The sequence below is a fragment of the Trichomonas vaginalis genome, chromosome IV (assembly GCF_026262505.1).
Source record: "Trichomonas vaginalis G3 chromosome IV, whole genome shotgun sequence".
Classification (NCBI taxonomy): domain Eukaryota; phylum Parabasalia; order Trichomonadida; family Trichomonadidae; genus Trichomonas; species Trichomonas vaginalis.
Genome location: NC_067206.1, coordinates 23,201,617 through 23,223,548, shown reverse-complemented (window position 1 = coordinate 23,223,548; position 21,932 = coordinate 23,201,617). Strand labels below are relative to the sequence as shown.

At 33.5% G+C, this 21,932-nt stretch overlaps 3 protein-coding genes and 3 pseudogenes across 6 annotated transcripts, besides 1 other annotated feature; 2 read left to right on the top strand and 4 right to left on the bottom strand.

Annotated features, from left to right (window-relative positions):
• Window positions 1–21,932: part of a mobile genetic element that runs on past both edges of the window.
• On the bottom strand, window positions 9,025–10,599 carry TVAGG3_0152790 (uncharacterized protein; the record flags this gene model as incomplete). The annotated part of the gene is made up of 1 exon (XM_051224724.1): window positions 9,025–10,599. The coding sequence occupies one exon, from the start codon at window positions 10,597–10,599 to the stop codon at window positions 9,025–9,027; it is 1,575 nt and encodes a 524-aa protein (XP_051109710.1).
• On the bottom strand, window positions 10,627–11,061 carry TVAGG3_0152780 (uncharacterized protein; the record flags this gene model as incomplete). Its single annotated transcript, XM_051224723.1, has 1 exon — window positions 10,627–11,061. One exon carries the CDS (start codon window positions 11,059–11,061, stop codon window positions 10,627–10,629), a length of 435 nt encoding a protein of 144 aa, XP_051109709.1.
• On the top strand, window positions 11,107–12,243 carry TVAGG3_0152770 (annotated as a pseudogene). Its single transcript has one exon. A coding segment is annotated over exon 1 (1,137 nt).
• Window positions 16,707–17,179, top strand: TVAGG3_0152760 (annotated as a pseudogene). The gene has a single exon. A coding segment is annotated over exon 1 (473 nt).
• TVAGG3_0152750 lies at window positions 17,469–17,973 on the bottom strand (annotated as a pseudogene). The gene has a single exon. A coding segment is annotated over exon 1 (505 nt).
• Window positions 19,289–20,227, bottom strand: TVAGG3_0152740 (organellar and viral DNA polymerase type B; the record flags this gene model as incomplete). Its single annotated transcript, XM_051224722.1, has 1 exon — window positions 19,289–20,227. One exon carries the CDS (start codon window positions 20,225–20,227, stop codon window positions 19,289–19,291), a length of 939 nt encoding a protein of 312 aa, XP_051109708.1.

The following is a 21,932-nucleotide window of genomic DNA, read 5'->3' as shown; positions in this document are numbered from 1 at the left end:
TGTTAAAGCTTTATGAAAGCCATCCGTACTACATCTCAAAGTCAGCAAAGAAAACGTGCTCAGGTATGAACTTACCATTTAGCTTTATTTACTTCTTTTGACTCTGTTTTCTTCTTCAGTTGTACACAATACTTTGGAGCATCAGTCAAATCTTTAAATGGGCAAGTTCTGTTTATATAAGTCAAGTCGTATATGTGAAAAGTTCTCCATAAGAAAATAGGTTTTTCAAAATATTTGCACTCCCACAATGTTTTCTTCATAACATCCAAAGCGGTGTGTAGTTCTATCAAGCATACATATTTATCTTCTCTCCTTTGTCATATATTATTCCATCTCTGTTTTTTCAATGTTTCATTTCCACCACAACTCCCTTTTCAGATTTCTATATAGTTTTCGAAAATGAAATAATGTTGTCATTTGGAAGTCTTTTCATTTAAGCAATGTAGTGGTCTTTCAAAACAAGAAGTCAGTCAATAGTTTCGAAACAGTTTCACATTCTTTTGGTAATGATCTCTTTTATTTCACATTATGTCTTGAGTCATTGAAGTAACCAATGGTAACATAACAATCTATACCTGTGTGCGTCAGAAATTCTTGTACTTAACTTTGAGGAAAGTCCCTCTAACCACGAATGACTCTCTCATGTGTGTTTCAATAGTTTTTCCTTCATTTACTCCAGCCTGAATGCAAGCATAAAACGAAAGCAGTTATCTTCTGTCATAAGTGTTGCAGTTCTTTTGTTCAGTTCATTGAAAGATTTTGGTTAAGCGTTCAAAGATTTATAGGTAATTGTGCAAAGATACTTCCAGAACTGAACCGCTTCTCTTCTTATAAAAACTCTTTTCACCATTATCTTTCCAAAAGCTTTCCTATAAGTGCTGGGTTTCCTGTTTGCTTAAGACTTCCAAAAATGGCTTTCTGGTCCATTGTTCAGTGTGCTTTCATCTCTATATGGTCTCTTTTGGTTTGCCTTTCTTTACATCTGACATATTGTTAAGCTTCCAATAATTCTGTTTAAATCATCACATCTTTATTTCGGTAAATTCTTTATGTTGTCAAGAAGAAGTCATAAGTGCATTCAACAATACCTGCAGCATTTGCTTCTATTCTGATATAAAGTTCTCCTTCAAGAGCTAATGTAGTAATGTTCCAATATTATTGAAGTTTAACGTAGAACATTCTACTTTCCACCAAGTTTTATAACATACATCCATCTCTGTTGGAGTTTATTTTAATTTTCTTCAAGAGTCCCTCATGAAAACCTTACCGAAATGTTGTGTAAGTAGTCTCTGTTTGGTTCATCTAAAGCTTCGATGTTAAAGTCAATGAGTCTATTGCCTGACTTCACATTCTCTTTCCTATTTTCTTCTTCATCTTTCTTTTAACCATCCTTCACCTTCTTTTGGTTTGTCTCAATGGAACGAATGACATTTATTAGCTTTGCGAACTTTTCTAATAGCACTTTTAAAACATCTCCTCTTCTCTGTTGTTTCAGTGTGTCATCTCTCTTTTTGTGTTTCACCAACGTTTGTGCATTTGTTATGTCAAACATTTCTCTCTTACTTCATGTGGTACAAGCTCTTCTTGTTTTCACCAACGTTTGCATTTGTTATGTCAAACATCTTTCTTTGACGAACGTCATGGAAAAGCTTTCACGAAAGTCAATGACCAACGTTTGCAATTATTATTATTCAAACATTTCTTCTTACTTCAATGAGGTTAAGTGAACGTCCCCCCTAATTGAATTAAAAAAAATTTTTAAGGTCAATAGCACGTCAATTTTAAAGGAAATGCTTGCAATGGACTTCGTCCTCGCGCGTTGCGAGCTTTATGAACTCATGAAATTCTTATCATAAGTTTTTTCACCATCATAAGTTCACTTGAAGGAATTCAGCGGTGCTTGTGTTTGTTCTGGTAATGCCTTTTGCAACATCTATATAGCTTCTGTAAGAAGTTGTTTTATTTCCCGATGTTCTAACTTAACAGACTTTCCGATTACATCTTTTAAGTAGGAAAATAAAAAAAATTTTTTGAAAAAATAAACTTAGAAAAAATTTTTATTCTTTTCTATTATTTCCATTCCGAAACACTTCGAAAGAGTGTTTTTATACCAGCAATAATTTTTTCCTTCCTAGAGGCTTTGGTCTTATGATTGTTTTTTCATGACAATTAATTTTCCTATATTCTTCATATAAAAGGCCTTTTTTTCATACATTTTCATAGGGACAATCTAACCAGAAGAGTGATATCCAGTTTTCGTTATCTAGGGTCTCTATATGTTTCTTCGTTTTTAGAATTCGGCTTTCTGTTCTATTTTTAGAATTTCGCTTTTCTATTTAGATTCTACTGACAATATATTGTGGCTTAAAAAGATGTGGGCAAGAAGGGTTCTGGCGCTATGTAAAAAGTTTAATTTTATCCTGTCATTCTTTTCTATCGGATATAAAAATATTTTTGTGAAAAATTAGATTAGATTTTTTTTAAGTTATTTTTCAAAATAATTTAATATTTTTATTTAATGAAACACATGCAAGATTGCAAGTTCTTTTCATACAATGCCTCTCGCTACTGTCATCAAGTAAGAGTTCAATAATGCTTCAAACGTCAATGTTATCTTTTAACAAGAAGTTTGTGAAAGAATCTAAGTTTGGTCAGTATGTCAGACCATTAGCTATTGTCATTGACCCGCAAACGTTATACTTCACAAGAGTTAGCATAGTTTTGAAAACAAAAGGTTTCTTCGTGAATGTCAAAGATACTCATTATACTATTATAAAGAACTCCAAACATTGACTTCTTCATATTGCTATGAATCTTCGAACAGAAAGATATAAGAAGGCGTGAAACAAATGTGAAATATATTCTTCATCTCTGAAAAACAATAACGAACAAAGATGTTATACAAAAGTTTCTACCAAAGTTGAAGAAGCTTCTATTGACATTGACGAAGGAAGTGAAAATGGTTGAAGAAATTGACCCTGACTCATTTAAGCAAAATATATTTTGGTTAGTCTTCATATCGATATTTTACAACAATTCCCAATGTATAAACTTTTCATACGCTTTTTCATAAGCTTTATATACCTTCAGAAATTTTGCATAATCTTTAGAAGGCATTTAGATATTGTTAAATGCTTTTGTATGTCTTCAGAAATTTTGCATAATCTTTTACATGTTTTGTTTCGTTCTTTCTTCTGTCATGAGTTTCCGAATATTCAAATTCATGTTCTTTCATATGAGAAATAAAATTTTATAAAAAAAATAAAATTAGCTTAGATTTTTTTTTATTCTTCCTCTTTGAGTTATCGAAATATTCTGTTATTTTTTCCTTCAGTAATGTTAAGTCTTCTTTGAATGTAAGTATTGTGCAACCTTTGGATTCATAGTGGGTGTTTGAGGAAGAGTAATTTTTGACAATTTCCTTTATTTGCTCATTCGGTTCATTGAAATCGGTAAGTTTTTCACGATAGAAGACCAGTTTCTGTCAGATTTGTAAATCTTAGCAAGGTCATAAAAGCTTTTGTTTGTTCTTCTGACTAAATGCAACATAACCCATATCTCTGTCTTCTTCTTTCTCCAACTCTTCAGTATATATCATAATTATAACTCTTTCCTTTTTTTGGTAACGAACGGTTGGTATTCTTTTCTTGTATGCTTTGTCTTTGGATTCAATGACTTCATCTTTTGCTTGAAGTTTCTTTTCCATCTCTTCACGTTTTCCTGTCTATGAATTTCGTTCAAGAAGTCTGTAAACATGCAATGCATAACGAGGAGAAGCCCACATTGCAACTGCATTTACTAAAAGTCTATGACCATAATAACCTCTTAAATTTATTGGCAAATTTTTACGATTTTCATGTGTTTTATGCAAGACCGAAAAAAGTCGGTCTAGAGAAATTTCACTCAAAAGTTTCTTGTGTGCTTTGGTTTTTGAACCATCGTTCGTCTGCGTGTTTAGTGTCTGGAGCAAAAATGCTGTCAAAATACTTTGCATTTGGTACATATCGTCTTTGACCGAAACGAATGAGACGGAGTTGTTTGTTAAACTGAACCCACTCGTAAATTCTTCATTTATGGCTTCATGAACTAGCAGTTGTTGTGTTCTCTGTTGTTGACATATCTGTCCTTACATACAAATAAAAAAAATAAATAAAAAATAAAACTAACTTTATTTTTTCTGTGTTAAAGAAATGTTAAAAATTCAGGTTACATATGGTGAAAAAGTCACGAACAAATGAAGGTCATAAGATTCAGCACATAATTCTGAATTGAATGGTGGTTCAATACATGTAAGCCGTCAAGAATTGAAGGAGAATACGAGGCCTATAAACGATTTTGATATTTTCTGACCACACCCCTGAGGAAAAGTGACAAAACACGACGATAGAAAAAAGTGACAAAAATGGAGAAAGTTTGTTTCCCGACCAAAATGCAATCATGTTGAAAAAGACATTTGTAAAGTTAGACGATAGGATTTCCTGAAAAAATGCAAAGACTTGTTCTGAATCAGACAAATGTCTTGAAAATACAAGACTTTTTTGAAAAATACAAGACTGTTCTGAATTCAGACAAATTTGGTCCTTGAAAAAATTACAAGAATTGTTCTGAAAATACCAAGAGCTATCGTTGTCTTGAATCAGGACAATTGTTCTCAAATTTGAGAACTTTACAAGAAAAACTGACTAAAAAGTGCAAGACTTGTCTTTGAATCAGGACAAGATTTGTCTTGAAAAAATACAAGACTTGTTCTGAAAAAAAATACAAGACTTGTTCTGAAAAAATACAAGACTTGTTTGAATCAGAAAAACTTACAAAATGTAAACTTTACATAACCGTTTCTATCGTACATGATATTTAGTTGACATTTGTTAAAAACTATCTTCATGTAAAGTATGGCGGTTTGAAACCGTCGGAACCTTCACTTTTGACGAACTTCCCGCAGCATTTTTAAAATTTGTGAAAACTCAACGGTTTTTTGACACGTGCCATATGTCATTTTACTCAGAATTTTGTGCTGAATTCAAGCAAAATAATGTTTATGTTAGATGTTAAATCCAACACGTTATTCTAACCTCTTTTCTAAATAACTATTTACAAGCGTTTTTACTGGTAATGTTTGCGATGGTTCATGAACTTTAAACAGTTTTGTTAGCTTCCTATTTCTTCTTTTAGTACAATCCGAAATGTTTTAACAATGCCGAAGGTTTTCTTTATATTTCTTCTTGACGTCAGATAAAGGGAAATCCGTCCCAGCAGTTGGATAATTTTTGTTCAGAAAATGCAACATGTCCATGTTTTATCTTCTGCTGCTTTTCTACTTCTTTTCTAAATCTGCATAGTCCCCGTTTTTCTCATTCTTTCATATCTCTTTGACCGGAGTAGTTATATTCCTCATCGCTGCTTACATTTTGAAACATTGCGGGTTCATTTTTGCCGTTATACATTGAAATTTTGACCTGCTAAAACAACTAAGGCGTCAATTGCTCCTCTCATCTCAAACAACATAGCGGGTCTTATTTGTTCGTTCCATACTTTGCCTCTTTCTATCTTTATCTCTTATTTCCCAAACCAACATTCAGCAACTAATGAAACAAAAGTTATCGTAGGTCTTAAATTCTTTCGATTGTATATATGTTCAGAAAACAATCCTATAACCATGTCGCAATCTTTGTGCCATAACTTTATGGTTGCAATGAAAAACCAAGGAATTCATAATTTACTTTACGTATGAACTTCTTTATTTCTAACTGAAGTCAGTTTTGTTTTGAACTTCAACTTTCGTCGAATTCAGGAATAGTTTAGTGTTTGTTGTTGGATTTCAGGCAATTGGGTAAATGGTCAATAATGTCCTGCATTTCATAAAGATACTGTTCATTTTGTTCATCTTTCGGCACTACAGTCTAAATTACTTGTTAAAAGTTCTTGCTTTATCTTCTGGATTTTTGTTTCGAAAGTTATATGAAGAAGGAATGAGCTTATTCATCTCTCTAACTAACATTAGATGTTGGATTCATGGAAACTAACCGAGTTTGGTGCTGTAGTTTGAATTTGTTTGTTGTGCCGATTGTTGAAATCAATATCTTTACATACAAAGAATAAATTTTTCTTAGAAAAAAATTAGCGTTATTTTTCTTTCATAAGGAAATGTCAAAAAATTCATGATTTCGAGAGTTTTTTTTAGAACCAATGTTAGAAAAGTGGTTAGAAAACGTGTTAGATCTAACATTCTAACATAAACATTATTTTTGGTGTAAATAAATGGTTACCATTAATGATATCATGACTGTTCTCATTCATGTTCTGATTTTACATCTTAATGAAAAAGTTTTAAAGAATCTTTCTATTCTTTCCTAGGCATATTTCTTTGTCTTTCCCAGTACTCCCGCTCTAAGTTAGTCCCAGATTGATTGGCTTTGACTCTCTCAAGTTAACTTAGCTGGTACTATTACACACAATAAACATCCCTCAACACTCCTTCATATCCTTACTTTATAAGCTGTCAAATCGTTTATGTTCTGGTAGCCAAGTATTTCAATAACACTCCTCGCTTATGCTTCAGTCAATGGTTTTTCAGCAAGTTATTGCAATTACTACTTTCCACAACTAACCTTAATGATCGAGGGTAAACAATGCCTATGGAGTACCAGTCAGCAGCTTTTAAATAAGAAATATCCATTACCTTGTGATGTCTACGACCACGATGCCCTACGATATACATAGGTTTTCTACTTAACCTTAAACGTTTCTTGTCAACCGTTTGTTCGTCAAAGAACTACAGAATTTTGTAACCAGGAATGAGGGTAAATGTGGGTTGTTTAATTTCTGATATTTTGTGTTTGCTTCGTTTTCCCTTTTTATATACTTTTCTCTTGTGTTGTGTCGAATTGATTTGGTGTATTCCCTGTTGTAGAATTGTGTTTGAGAATTATATTACTTTCCGAGAAAAATGTTTTCATTTTTCTTTCTTGGTAAAGTCCTCCGCCTTCTTGATTTAACATCTTCTCTGAGCGTTCTCTGAAACCCTTATGATGCCAATTTTTCGGGTTAATATGCGAGTATTAGTAGTGGTTAGGTCTTGTATGTGTATTATGTTAAAATGCCTTAAATTGAGAAATTTCTGTGATTCATTGCTTGCAGGTATTGCACTGTCTTGTCTGATTTTAAAGTACTGGGTTATGTTTCTGCCTACAAACCTTTTTTGTAAAACTCTTAACACTTTCACGAGTCTTTATCCTTTTTACTCCAGCACACCCATCACCAAAACCACACAACGCGATATGCATAGCCTTTTTACGAGTTTTAACATTTAATGAAGATGAAGGAAAATGGTTTTATGTCCTCCTTTTCTTGCTTTTGAATGAGGATGGTCAAATTTGTAAATGCGCAGGATGTTGGATAGAATTTGGGTAAAAAGTAGTCGCCGAAGGTTTTTTTTGTTTGATGTACACAACATTTTTTGTCAAGAACCTTTTTCACTTCAGCTTCTTTTTAGTAAATCCCCAACTCTTTTTGCGCCCTTCACCTTGCATTTCTTTAATGACCTCCATGGAATGTTTGTCGAATCTTCTTTCCAAAGCTCATTTTATGTAAGTTAAAGATTTAACCAACTCGTATCCAAGCGTTGCATTGTTATATAAAGAAAGGCACATATAATCTTTTTCCATTACCTGCTGTGGTCTGTAATACCAGCCCTACAACATGTGTTATAGTATTGTCCTGCAGTTCCACAGAAAAATACCTGTGTAACATCTGTTGGGGTCAGTTTGTGATATTCAAATAATCTATGCATTCCCTGTCCTATCGACCCGCTTGCAAAGGATTTGATAACCTTTCTTTTTGTTAATTGAATGGTGAATGGTTTCCCTTCCACAGATTGTTCTTATCCACTGAACACTATGCATATGTTGAAAGAAGTTTTTTCAATACCTTATTTTCTTTGAACCTTCCCAATCTTCACATTGACTGAGTTATTAGTGTAGACAGGAAAAACTGTCAACTATTTCAAATACCCATCTACCACCCAACATAAAGTGTTTGATTTATTGGATTCATAGACGTATAAACAGCACTCTCTATAGGATATATTTAAATCATATATGTCATAACTCTAATAAACAAATTTCTAAAGAACTCTATGTCTTAAATACCATTTTGGAATGTTATCTCTCCGGATGAAATATGTGCACTTTGTTCCCAACCTTTTTATAATCGTAATGTTAGTTCCAATAGATTATAAGAAAAAATTCAAAAGTAATCCGTTTGAAGACCTTCTAACAAAATTCAAATGATGCGGTCCCCACCTTTATAATTTCTGTTTGTAAATGTCATTTGTATTCTGTTTTTCGAAAAATTTCTTTGTTAGTTTCTGCATCCACCATTAAGTTTTTTTCGACCTGCTTTTCTTAACTAACATTGTTTGTAAGTAGTTCTAAAATGTGCTTCAAAAGTTCTGCATGACTTTCAATGTTCCTCTGCAACTCCTTTTCTCTAAATTAGTTAATCTTTTACGCTTGTAACTTTGGATTTTATATGGTCAACTTGAACCAAGGTCAAGTTTTCAATAATTATGTTCGTTCTGCCTCCTAACAGTAGTGAAGATTTATTGTGTATGGGTTCCCTTGTCAGCTTTAACTTGTCCTAATGTAAAGCTTTTGAAAGTTTCCATTTTATATCGGAGAAATGTTGTGTTTATGAATTTCCAAAACTTTGTCGTTGCTTTCGAGTTTTCAACTTTGTTCAGCTTTTACTTTTATTTCTTTTCAACATCATAACTGCTCCTGCTGTAGCTAGCAAACCTAGTGGGAGACCATATCTTATATAAGGACTTGACCAAATGCTATTTTTGACAGGAGCTGGTGGAACACCTAACCTTGGTGAAACTGCTCTTTGCCATTGTGCAGCTCGTAAGAAATATTCAATAGGTGCTCCATAATCGTTTGGTAAAGTTTGTTTCATAGATGGTGAAGGTTCACGAGAGCTTGATGAAGAACTCATTTATAAGCTTTAAAAATAAACGTTCATCCTTTATTCCTCACTGTCGTCAGTTGCTAAGTTATAGTCGTCAAGTCTTATTATTGGTATGCCTGACTGTCTTACTTGTATTGCAAAGCAACAATCCCTCATAAATCCAATAAGTGGCTTTGGTACATTTTCAGTTGCTAGTTCAATAGGTCCTTTAACAGACAATTTGTATGTTATTGGAGCAGTAGATGTTTGACCTTGCTGGAAGCAAAAGTCCACTTCTGTTGGAAAACCACATAAGAAATGTGTGTTGTCATAGCTATCCCATTTATGTTCCACACTACCATCATCCACCAATGACCTCATAACATCTTCATTAAATCCTATCATATCATTGTTTGTATTGCAAGCGTTCGCAACCATTTCATAAAATACAGGTCCATATGATTTTTCAGGTTCTGCAGGCATATTTCCATAAGCTCCCATGGAAAGCTGAAGATATTTAAACTTAGGGTTCTCAAAATTAACATAATAGTTGTCTTTCTTTCTAAATAGTGCCCAAATACTTTTAACATTAATAGGCGTATAAGCTGCTGTAAATGTTGCACTTGAACTATCTGTATTCTTTGAGAATGAACCGTCCATAGGAATCCAATCCATAACTTTAACAGGAAAACATAAAGCCTCGTTTGTATAATGTTCTACAAGTTCTGTATAAATGTTAGGGTCTAAAGAGAATGACTTTGGATGAATGAAACATTCATTAAAATCCATCTTTGTTCGAAATAGTTGCTGGGTTACAGTTGTAATAGTAACTGTTCCACTAGCTTCTATTGCCTTCGTTATCATAGTGAATGGTTCATTCCATGGAACAAATTTATTTGTCGGTGGATTTGAATCTGAAGCAAATGCAACTTTAAGAGTTGGATTGAAAGCAATGATATCATTTACAGATATAGATGTGCATTGTAAGGCGTCGCTACTGAACTTTACTTTAAGCTGAATGTTTCCTGCAAAAGCTGGAATAAATCGAATAGCTTCTAATGGAAGGAATCTTCTAACAGGAATTCTTAAACGAAGCTTAAAATCAAATGATTTTCCTGCTGTAATTGGACCACTAACAATTTGTCCTGTTCTGCATGTTCCCGAATGACTCCATACATCTTCATGTCGAGTCTTTGAGAAAACATCTACTTTCTTTATTTGTTCGGTAGTTTGTGAGTTTGAAGTTATATATGCTTCTTCTCTTGCGTTGTCTTGAGAATATACGATACGACCATTTGCAAGGATTTGATATCCAGCAACTGCATAGAAAGCGTCATCGAAACCAATCCAAAATCCTGGTGGGTTTGTTTTATTGGAACCTGAACCAATTTCTTTATCTGCAATAAATTGACCTTCCATTTTATACGTAATGAATGTATTGTAAAGGTCCAACATATTTTCACCAGGAGGTGAGAGATTGAATGTTACCCATGTGTTATCTTTAGCAGTTCCAGGTTGTGATGGAATCTTTGCGTCAGAATATTTTCTATTAGTGTCACCAATTTGAACTGCATTGTCTATGATATCGAAATATGAGCGAATCTGATGAATATGCTCTGCTGGAGTAAATTCGTTTAGCTGTTCGTTCTGCATGTATTTACTTCAGATAAAAATATCTATTTACTTCATTATTCTCACTCTTCTTCTTGGTATTCGTGGTGGAAGTTGTTTCTTGACATTTTCAATGAACTGTACATTCTCTTTTGTCTCAACTTCTTTCACTGGCGGGTCAGGGTTCTTTGACTCGGTTTGTTTTTCAATGAAATTCACGAACTTTGCAATAAGCTCTTGGTTCGTTATTGAAAGTACATCTGGCTTCTTTTCTTCTGGTTCTATTGACTTTTCAGTTTGAACAGAAGGTTTTATATGGGCTTCGTGGACTTCACCCTTGCCATGCACCTTAATGTTGTCGCTCTCTGCATTCGCTAATGGTACCTTTCTTTTTCTTACGTATATTTTACCATCTTTACTCTGACTTACGTAATAGAAAGGATGTTGTATTCCTCTTGCGTCATTTAATATAATAGACTCTCGCTCTGATTTTGACAAGCTCATTTTACATCGGTTAAAGTTTTAATTTAGTTTTTTATCTGCAGTCAAATGACTCAGACAAGCCCTACGGACAAGACCCAAGGTGTCATAGATGTTGAAGCATTGAAGAAAGAAATTCGCGAGCAAATTTTATCCGAACTGAAGGAACAAAAACAAGAACAAAAGCCAGAGAGACCAAAGAGAAAACTTAGTGAAAAACAACTAGCTGCATTAGCTGCTGGAAGACAGAAGAACCCACGTTTGCTGGCGAAAAAAGCTAGAGAAGAAGCAAAAGCTAAAGAAGCTGAAGCAAAGAAAGAGTAAATGGTTTATTTTTATCCGAATTAAATGTATAGACAAATACCTTTAACTGTTGCGTTCAGTAGTGAAAACCCTGACGTCAAAATAAAGGGGAACAGAGTAACGTTTAAGTTTCCAACAGACTGGATTGTGAACATAAATGAAGAGAAGTACATTGGCATAACATCTATGTATATAACACGTGCTTTCAGAAAGGTTGACTTTATACTTCAAGTCGAGATAGAAAATGACGAACAGTCTTTAAGCGCCCAAAACATTCACATATACAAATACTTTAAAGACGATACAACATTGCAACAATGTATGATTTCATTTAATGAGATGTTCGAGAAAAAGTTCAACATTGAAGTACAAACTTTACAGCCTTTACGTGAGTTTCTTGCACAACTGAAAGAAGAAGGTAGTCAGCCACAACTTATAGACTTTCATTATGAATTTAATGAAAATGAAGATGGAACTCATGACTGTCAATTCATTGTATTCTCACCATTCAATGAAGTCGCTAAAAAGAAAGAAAATCCATTACGTATAAGATTTCAAATCTCCGAACCAAGTGATGATTTTAAGAATGTTTTCAATTATGATGCAATGCTTCCGAGGAAAAATGAATTTTCAAAGATTGTAACACCTGGCATTTGGGATAGAAAGCAAGCAATACTTTACTCTAATATAGCCAAAGGCGTTGAAAATGAGTTCATTGGTCATACAAGAACTTCACCACTTCCTAACCCTAAATACTATAAATTAACTGGCTTCAATCGTGAGTTTTGGATAGACATGTACTCCACTCATGACCATAAATGTCCAGTGTTCTTGCCTCCAGATGGGAAGGACTGTCTCTACATTGAAGCACAACTCTTAAACTCTACCATCGCAGTATTGTAAAATCTACGCTAGCTTTATTTTTATCACGAATGACCTCATTGCTGACAAAAATAAATGACCTCAGAACTTCAACTTACGAATAAAGCTTGTTTTAGTCGTTATTGAAAAGTTGAACTTTTCAGCAAAGCAAGGTTGACATGACTTACATAAGTCGAATGCAATCTCTTGACCATCATGAAGTGCTTTGTAAAGTTTCATTAAACTGAACTCAGAGTCTTTGTCATATGTTCCAACAGGTATGTGAATGTTCTTATCTTCATTGTAATAGCATTGTATAGCTTCAGGAAACATTTCATTAGCGGTTAAAGCAATAACATCTTGCTTCACGCCTTTCATTCTGCAGTGAAATGCAACTTCATTTAAATCGTTAGTGAGTAAGTCTATGTAGGTCTTCTTTCCACAGAAAATACTTTTATAAGCTAAACTTTGTTTTCCAGGTGTTATTTCTGCAAAGTCGCTATGAAATTGACCAAGGTTCTTTCCTATAAGTTCGCGACCATATCTCTTCTTAAACTCTGCTGCAAGCTTTGGGATGTCTTCATTATATAAGTGCATACTGTCGGTATCCTGGTAAAAGATTTGAAGTCCCATGTCCTCTGCAGTACAGAATACTTCATTCATAATACGTTTTGACATAGACAGAATATTAACACCAAGTGGACAGAAGTTAAAGTGTCTGCAAATGCTTTTCGTTAGCTTGAAAATAGTTTTATCTGAACCATCCAAACCTTCGAACTTCACTATATGGTTGTAATTTCTTATAGCATATCTTATAGCATCTTTGTCATCTACTATGGTTATTTTTGACTCAATAGGAGATAGAATAGTTTTGCCATAAATGCTGTTCAGAATGAGTTTTATAATTTCTTGTAAGGGGTTTTCTTCTTTCTTATACTTTAACCTTAACTCAAACAACTTCTTTACTTCATCTCTTATTCTCATATCTCTGTTTCCATCGTAATAGTATCCTTGCAACACTTCACATTTGACACCTTGATATTTTATGAGGTCTTGTAATGTTATATGGTCAACATACATGAGACAGCAAGTGTTTGAACTTCTTGGAACGTTAAGTTCTGGATTTAGTTCAGGGTCGCAAACTATTAAATGAAAGTGTCTGGGTATACCAATCTCTGTTATCTTAATGAGAACAAAGAAGCCAGACATAAACTTTTCACCAATGGGTTCCTTTTGGTCGTCATCGAATAAATGTCTCATGAGATACTCTGTGCTTAACATTTCTTCCTTCAATACTTTTGGAATACCTTCTAAAGTATAAAGTCTTGCTATAGCTGAAGGATATAATGAAACAGTGTCGAAGTCAGCAATGAGTTTCTTTTTGCTCTTTTGTTTCATGTTATCTGACAACATACATCTTCCACCTTGAATGCATCTCGAAATAAATTCTCTTGGTTTATTTGAGAGGTCATAAAGATTTCCATTCGGGAAGTATACTCTGTTCTCAAACAATTTGTTAGCAATAGAACAAATACTAACGTAGTCATAAACGTTTAAATCAAACTCTTTCAATAAGTCATTGCGGAACTTTACAAAACCTTCTCTTAAAATTCTTACATCTTGTTTGCAGTAAAACGTGCTATATTTTTCTAAGTCGAAGTGGTTTTCATCTATTCTGCAACCTTTGATGGAATCTATGTTCTTCATAAATGTATCTGCATCATGGATAAACTTACATGCTTCAGAAATGACACCAGTTCTGTTGTCATTTGCTAACAAAACACTGCTGTAGTAGTTATATGGAAATACTTCTTTCGGTCCTGTTTGTAAGTTAAACATAGCAGGAAATAGTTTAAGCTTCTTATTTATAACACTGTAAGAGTCTTTTATAATAATTGCCCTTCCTTTATATAAACCAGTTATTTGCATTGTTCGTGAACCTTTAATGATGGGAGTTCCTTTCACTTCTGTCATGTGTCTTAAGATGAAGTTTATGTCATAACTGAGGTTATGGAAATATATTAAACTCTTGTCAGGAAGTCTTTCCAAAAATTCTGTTGCACAGTTTTGACCCCAAATACTTTCACTAACTGAACCATCTTCACTGTCATAACAGATGTTAAAAGCTTTATGAAAGCCATCCGTACTACACTCAAAGTCAGCAAAGAAAACGTGCTCAGGTATGAACTTACATTTAGCTTTATTTACTTCTTTTGACTCTGCTTTCTTCTTCAGTTGTACACAATACTTTGGAGCATATGTCAAATCTTTAAATGGTGCAAGGTTCTGTTTATATAAGTCAGTCGTATATGTGAAAAGTTCTCCATAAGAAATAGGTTCAAAATATTTGCACTCCCACAATGTTTTCATAACATCCCATAGCGGTGTAGTTCTATCCATGCGAACTACATATTTATCTTCTCTCTTTGTATATATTTTCATCTGTTTTTCAATGTTCATTCCACCACACTCCTTCAAGATTTCTATATAGTTTCGAATGAAATATGTTGTCATTGGAAGTCTTTCATTTAGCATGTAGTGGTCTTCAACAAGAAGTAAGTCAATAGTTCGAACAGTTTCACATTCTTTTGGTATGTATCTCTTTATTTCATTATGTCTTGAGTCATTGAAGTAACCAATGGTAACATTAAATGCTATACCTGTTGCGTCAGAAATTTCTTGTACTTTACTTTGAGGAAAGTCTCTAACACGAATGACTTCTCTCATGTGGTCAATAGTTTCTTCATTTACTCCAGCCTGAATGCAAGCATAAACGAAGCAGTTATCTTCTGTCATAAGTGTTGCAGTTCTTTTGTTCAGTTCATTGAAGATTTGGTAGCGTTCAAGATTTATAGGTAATGTGCAAAGATACTTCCAGAACTGACCGCTTCTCTTCTTATAAAACTTCTTTTCACCATTATCTTTCCAAAAGCTTTCTATAAGTGCTGGGTTTCCTGTTTGCTTAAGAGCTTCCAAAATGGCTTTCTGGTCATTTGTCAGTGTGCTTTCATCTCTATATGGTCTCTTTTTTGGTTTGCCTTTCTTTACATCTGACATCGTTAAGCCTTCATATTCTGTTAAATCATACATCTTTATTTCGGTAAGATTCTTTATGTTTGTCAAGAAGAAGTCATAGTGCATTTCAACAATACCTGCAGCATTTGCTTCTATCTCTGATATAAAGTTCTCCTTCAAGAGCTGATGTAGTAATGTTCCAATATTATTGAGGTTTAACGTAGAACATTCATACTTTCCACCAAGTTTATAACATACCATCCATCTCTGTTGGGAGTTTATTTTAATTTTCTCTAAGAGTCTCATGAAAACCTTACCGAAATGTTTGTGTAAGTAGTCTCTGTTTGGTTCATCTAAAGCTTCGATGTTAAAGTCAATGAGTCTATTGCCTGACTTCACATTCCTCTTCCTATTTTCTTCATCTTTCTTTAACCATCTCTCACCTTCTTTTGGTTTGTCGTCAATGGAACGAATGACATTATTAGCTTTGCGAACTTGTTCTATAGCACTTTTAAACATCTCTCTTCTCTGTTGTTTCAGTGTGTCATCTCTCTTTCGTGTTTCACCAACGTTTGCATTTGTTATGTCAAACATTTCTCTTCTTACTTCATGTGGTACAGCTCTTCTTGTTTCACCAACGTTTGCATTTGTTATGTCAAACATCTCTTGACGAACGTCATGTGAAAGAGCTTTACGAGTATGACCAACGTTTGCATTTGTTATGTCAAACATTTCTCTTCTTACTTCATGAGGTATTGAACGTCTATGATATAAGTCAATAGCAACGTCATTTAAAGGAAATGCTCTTGCATGGACTTCGTCCTCGCCGCGTTGCGGCTTTATGAACTCATGAATTCTATCATAAGTTATTTCACCATTATAGTCATTGAGGATGTCAGCGAGTGCCTTTTTGTTTGTTGTGTAATGCTTTGCAACATCTATATTAGCTTCTGTAAGAAGTTGTTTTATTTCCGAGTGTTCTAACTTAGACAACTTCCGATACATCTTTAGTAGGAAAAAAAAAAATATTTTTTGAAAAAATAAACTTAGAAAAATTATTTCTTTCTATATTTGCCATTCCGAACTTCGAAAAGATGTTTTATACCAGCATAGAATTTTTCTCTAGAGCTTGGTCTTATATTGTTTTCATGACAATATTTTCTATATTCTTCATATAAAGCCTTTTTTTCATACATTTCATAAGGACAATCTAACCAGAATAGTGCATATCCAGTTTCGTTATCTAGGTCTCTATATGTTTCTTCTGTTTGTAGAATTTCGCTTTCTTCTATTTGTAGAATTTCGCTTTCTCTATTTAGTTCTATGACTATATATTGTGGCTTAAAAAGATGTGGGCAAGAAGGGTCTGGCGCTATGTAAAAAGTTAATTTTTCTGTCATCTTTTCTATCGGATAAAAAATATTTTTTGAAAAAATTTAGATTAGATTTTTTTAAGTTATTTTTCAAAATAATTTAATATTTTTATTTTAATGAAACACATGCAAGATTGCAAGTTCTTTTCATACAATGCTCTCGCTACTGTCATCAAGAATGAGTTCAATAATGCTTCAAACGTCAATGTTATCTTTAACAAGAAGTTTGTGAAAGAATCTAAGTTTGGTCAGTATGTCAGACCATTAGCTATTGTCATTGACCGCAAACGTTATACTTCACAAGAGTTAGCAGTAGTTTTGAAACAAAAGGGTTTCTTCGTGAATGTCAAAGATACTCATTATACTATATAAAGAACTCCAACATTGACTTCTTCAGTATTGCTATGAATCTTTCCGAACAGAAAGAATATAAGAAGGGTGAAACAAATGTGAAATATTATTCTTCATCTCTGAAAACAATAACGAACAAAGATGTTATACAAAAGTTCTTACCAAAGGTTGAAGAAGCTTCTATTGACATTGACGAAGGAAGTGAAATGGTTGAAGAAATTGACCCTGACGTCATTTAAGCAAAAATATATTTTTGGTTAGTCTTCATATCGATATTTTACAACAATTCCCCAATGTATAAACTTTTCATACGCTTTTTCATAAGCTTTATATACCTTCAGAAATTTTGCATAATCTTTAGAAGCATTTAGATATTGTTTAAATGCTTTGTATGTCTTCAGAAATTTTGCATAATCTTTTACATGTTGTTCGTTCTCTTCTTCTGTCATGAGTTCCGAATATTCTAAATTCATGTTCTTTCATATGAGATAAAATTTTATAAAAAAAATAAAATTAGCTTAGATTTTTTTATTCTTCCTCTTTGAAGTTATCGAAATATTCTGTTATTTTTTCCTTCAGTAATGTTAAGTCTTCTTTGAATGTAAGTATTGTGCAACCTTTGATGTCATAGTGTGTTTGAGGAAGAGTATTTTTGACAATTTCCTTTATTTGCTCATTCGGTGTCATTGAAATCGGTAAGTTTTCACGATAGAACCAGTTTCTGTCAGATTTGTAAATCTTAGCAAGGTCATAAAAGCTTTTGTTGTTTCTTCTGACTAAATGCAACATAACCATATCTCTTATCTTCCTTTCTCCAACTCTTCAGTATATATCATATACTTATAACTCTTTTCCTTTCCTTTTGGTACCGAACGTGGTATTCTTTTCTGTATGCTTTTGTCTTTGGATTCAATGACTTCATCTTTTGCTTGAAGTTTCTTTTCCATCTCTCCACGTTCTTGTCTATGAATTTCGTCAAGAAGTCTGTAAACATGCCATGCATAACGAGGAGAAGCCCACATTGCAACTGCATTTACTAAAAGTCTATGAACATAATAACCTCTTAAATTTATTGGCAAATTTTTACGATTTTCATGTGTTTTATGCAAGACCGAAAAAAGTCGGTCTAGAGAAATTTCACTCAAAAGTTCTTGTGTGCTTTGGTTTTTGAACCAGTCGTCTGCGTGTTTAGTGTCTGGAGCAAAACATGCTGTCAAAATACTTTGCATTTGGTACATATCGTCTTTGACCGAACGAATGAGACGGAGTTGTTTGTTAAACTGAACCCACTCGTATTCTTCATTTATGGCTTCATGAACGATAGCAGTTGTTGTGTTCTCTGTTGTTGACATATCTGTCCTTACATACAAAATAAAAAAATAAATAAAAATAAAACTAACTTTATTTTTCTGTGTTAAAGAAATGTTAAAAATTCAGGGTTACATATGTGAAAAGAAGTCACGAACAAATGAAGGTCATAAGATTCAGCACATAATTCTGAATTGAATGGTGTGTCATACATGTCAAGCCGTCAAGAATTGAAGGAGATACGAGGCTATAAAGATTTTGGATATTTTCTGACACACACCCTGAGGGAAAAGTGACAAAACACGACGATAGAAAAAAGTGACAAAATTGAGAGAAAGTTGTTTCCCGACCAAAATGCAATCATGTTGAAAAAGTGACATTTGTAAAGTTAGACGATAGGATTTCCTGAAAAAGTGCAAGACTTGTTCTGAATCAGGACAAGATTTGTCTTGAAAAAATACAAGACTTGTTCTGAAAAAATACAAGACTTGTTCTGAATCAGGACAAGATTTGTCTTGAAAAAATACAAGACTTGTTCTGAAAAAATACAAGACTTGTTCTGAAAAAATACAAGACTTGTCTTGAATCAGGACAATTGTTCTCAAATTTGAGAACTTTACAAGAAAAACTGACTAAAAAGTGCAAGACTTGTTCTGAATCAGGACAAGATTTGTCTTGAAAAAATACAAGACTTGTTCTGAAAAAATACAAGACTTGTTCTGAAAAAATACAAGACTTGTCTTGAATCAGGACAAAACTTTACAAAATGTAAACTTTACATAACCGTTTCTATCGTACATGATATTTAGTTGACATTGTAAACTATCTTCATGTAAAGTATGGCGGTTTGAAACCGTCGGGAACCTTCACTTTTTTGACGAACTTTCCGCAGCAATTTTTAAAATTTGTGAAAACTCAACGGTTTGACACGTGCCATATGTCATTTTACTCAGAATTTTGTGCTGAATTCAGCAAAAATAATGTTTATGTTAGCATGTTAGATCTAACACGTTTTCTAACCTCTTTTCTAACATAACTATTTACAAGCGTTTTACATGGTATATGTTGCGATGGTTCATGACTTTAAACAGTTTTGTAGCTTCTATTTCTTCTTTTAGTACATCGAATGTTTTAACAATGCCGAAGGTTTCTTTATATTTCTTCTTGACGTCAGATAGAAGGAAATCGTCAGCAGTTGGATAATTTTTGTTCAGAAATGCTAACATGTCCATTTTATCTTCTGCTGGCTTTTCTACTTCTTTCTTTAAATCTGCATAGTCGTTTCTCATTCTTTCTATCTCTTTGACGGAGTAGTTATATTTCCTCATCGCTGCCTTACATTTTGAACATTGCGGGTTCATTTTTGCGTTATACATTGAAATTTGACCTGCTAAAACAACTAAGGCGTCAATTGCTCTCTTCATCTCAAACATAGCGGGTCTTAGTTGTTCGTTCCATACTTTGCCTCTTCTATCTTTATCTCTTATTTCCCAAACACATTCAGCAACTAATGAAACAAAGTTATCGTAGGTCTTAAATTCTTCAGATTTATATATGTCAGAAACATTCTTATAAACCATGTCGCAATCTTTGTCCATAACTTTATGGTTGCAATGAAAACCAAGGAATTCATAATTTACTTTACGTATGAACTTCTTTATTTCTACTGAGTCAGTTGTTTTGACTTCAATTTCGTCGAATTCAGGAATAGTTAGTTTTTGTTGTTGGATTTCAGGCAATTTGGGTAAATGGTCAATAATGTCCTGCATTTCATAAAGATACTGTTCATTTGTTTCATCTTTCGCACTACAGTCTAAATTACTTGTTAAAAGTTCTTGCTTTATCTTCTGGATTTTTGTTTCGAAAGTATATGAAGAAGGAATGAAGCTTTTCATCTCTACTAACATAGATGTTGGATTCATGACTAACGAGTTTGGTGCTGTAGTTTGAATTGTTGTTGTGCCGATTGTTGAAATCATATCTTTACATACAAGATAAAAATTTTTCTTAGAAAAAAATTAGCGTTATTTTTCTTTCATAAGGAAATGTCAAAAATTCATGATTTTCGAGAGTTTTAGACCATGTTAGAAAAGTGGTTAGAAAACGTGTTAGATCTAACATTCTAACATAAACATTATTTTTTGGTGTAAATAAATGGTACCATTAATGATATCATGACTGTTCTCATTCATGTCTGATTTACATCTAATGAAAAAGTTTAGAAGAATTTTCTTATTCTTTCTGGCATATTTTTGTCTTTCCAGTACTCCCGCTCTAATGGTCCCAGATGTGTTGGCTTTGACTCTCTCAAGTTCTTAGATGGTATAACATCTTCAACACCTCCTTCATATCTTACTTTATAAGTGTCATCGTTTATGTTGTAGCCAAGTATTTCAATAACCACTCCTCGCTTTGCTTCGTCAATGGTTTCAGCAAGTTTGCCATTACTACTTTCAACTAACTTATGTCGAGGGTAAAATGCTATGGAGTCGTCAGCAGCTTTTATAAGATATCCATTACCTTGTGTAGAGTCTACGATATAATAGTTTCTACTTAACCTTAAACGTTTCTTTGTCAACGGTTTGTCGTCAAGAACTACACGAACTTTTGTACCAGGAATGAGGGTAAATTGTGTTGAATTTCTGATATTTTGTGTTTGGCTTCGTTTCTTTTGTATATACTTTTCTTCTTGTTGTTGTGTCATTGAATTTGGTGTATGTCCTGTTGTAGAATGTGTTGAGGAATTATATACTTCGAGAAAATGTTTCATTGTTTCTTCGGTAAAGTCTCGCTCTTGATTTAAATCTCTGAGCGTTCTTATGAAGCGGTTTATGATGCCGAGTATGTTATGGTTATGGTCTTCAGTAGTGTAGTGAGTTATGTTATGCTTAATGAGAAATTCTGTGATTTCATTGCTGAGGTATGCACTGTCTTGGTCTGATGTTAAAGTACTTGGGTTATGTTCTGCTACAAACTTTTGTAAAACTCTTAACACTTCACGAGTTCCTTTATTTTTCATTGGATATGCATATGCTTTACGAGTGTTAACATTTATGAAGATGAGGAATGGTTTATGTCCTCCTTTTCTGCTTTGAATGAGAGTGTCAAATTGGTATGCGTCAGGAGTGTTGGAGTAAATTGGTAAAAAGTAGTCGTAAGGGTTTATTTTTGTTTGATGTACAACATTTTTGTCAAAGAACCTTTTCACTTCAGCTCTGTTAGTAAATCCCCAACTCTTTGCAGCTTCATTGAATTTCTTAAATGACCTCCATGGATGTTGTTCGAATACTTCTTTCAAGCTCATTTATGTAAAGTTAAAGATTTTAACCAACTCGTATCCAAGCGTGCATTGTTATATAAGGAGGCATATAATCTTTTCCATTACCTGCTGGGTCTGTAATACCAGCTACAACATGTGTATGATTTCCTGCAGTTCCACAGAAAATACCTGTGCTAACATCTTTGGGGTCAGTTGTGATATCATATCTATGCATTCCCTGTCTATCCGAACCCGCTGCAAGATTTGTATAACCTCTTTTTGTTATTGAATGTGAATGGTTTCCTTCCACAGATGTTCTTCCACTGAACCTATGCATATGTGAAGGAAGGTTTTCAATACCTATTTTCTTTGAACCTCCCATCTTCATTGACTGAGTATTAGTGTAGAATGGAAAACTGTCAACT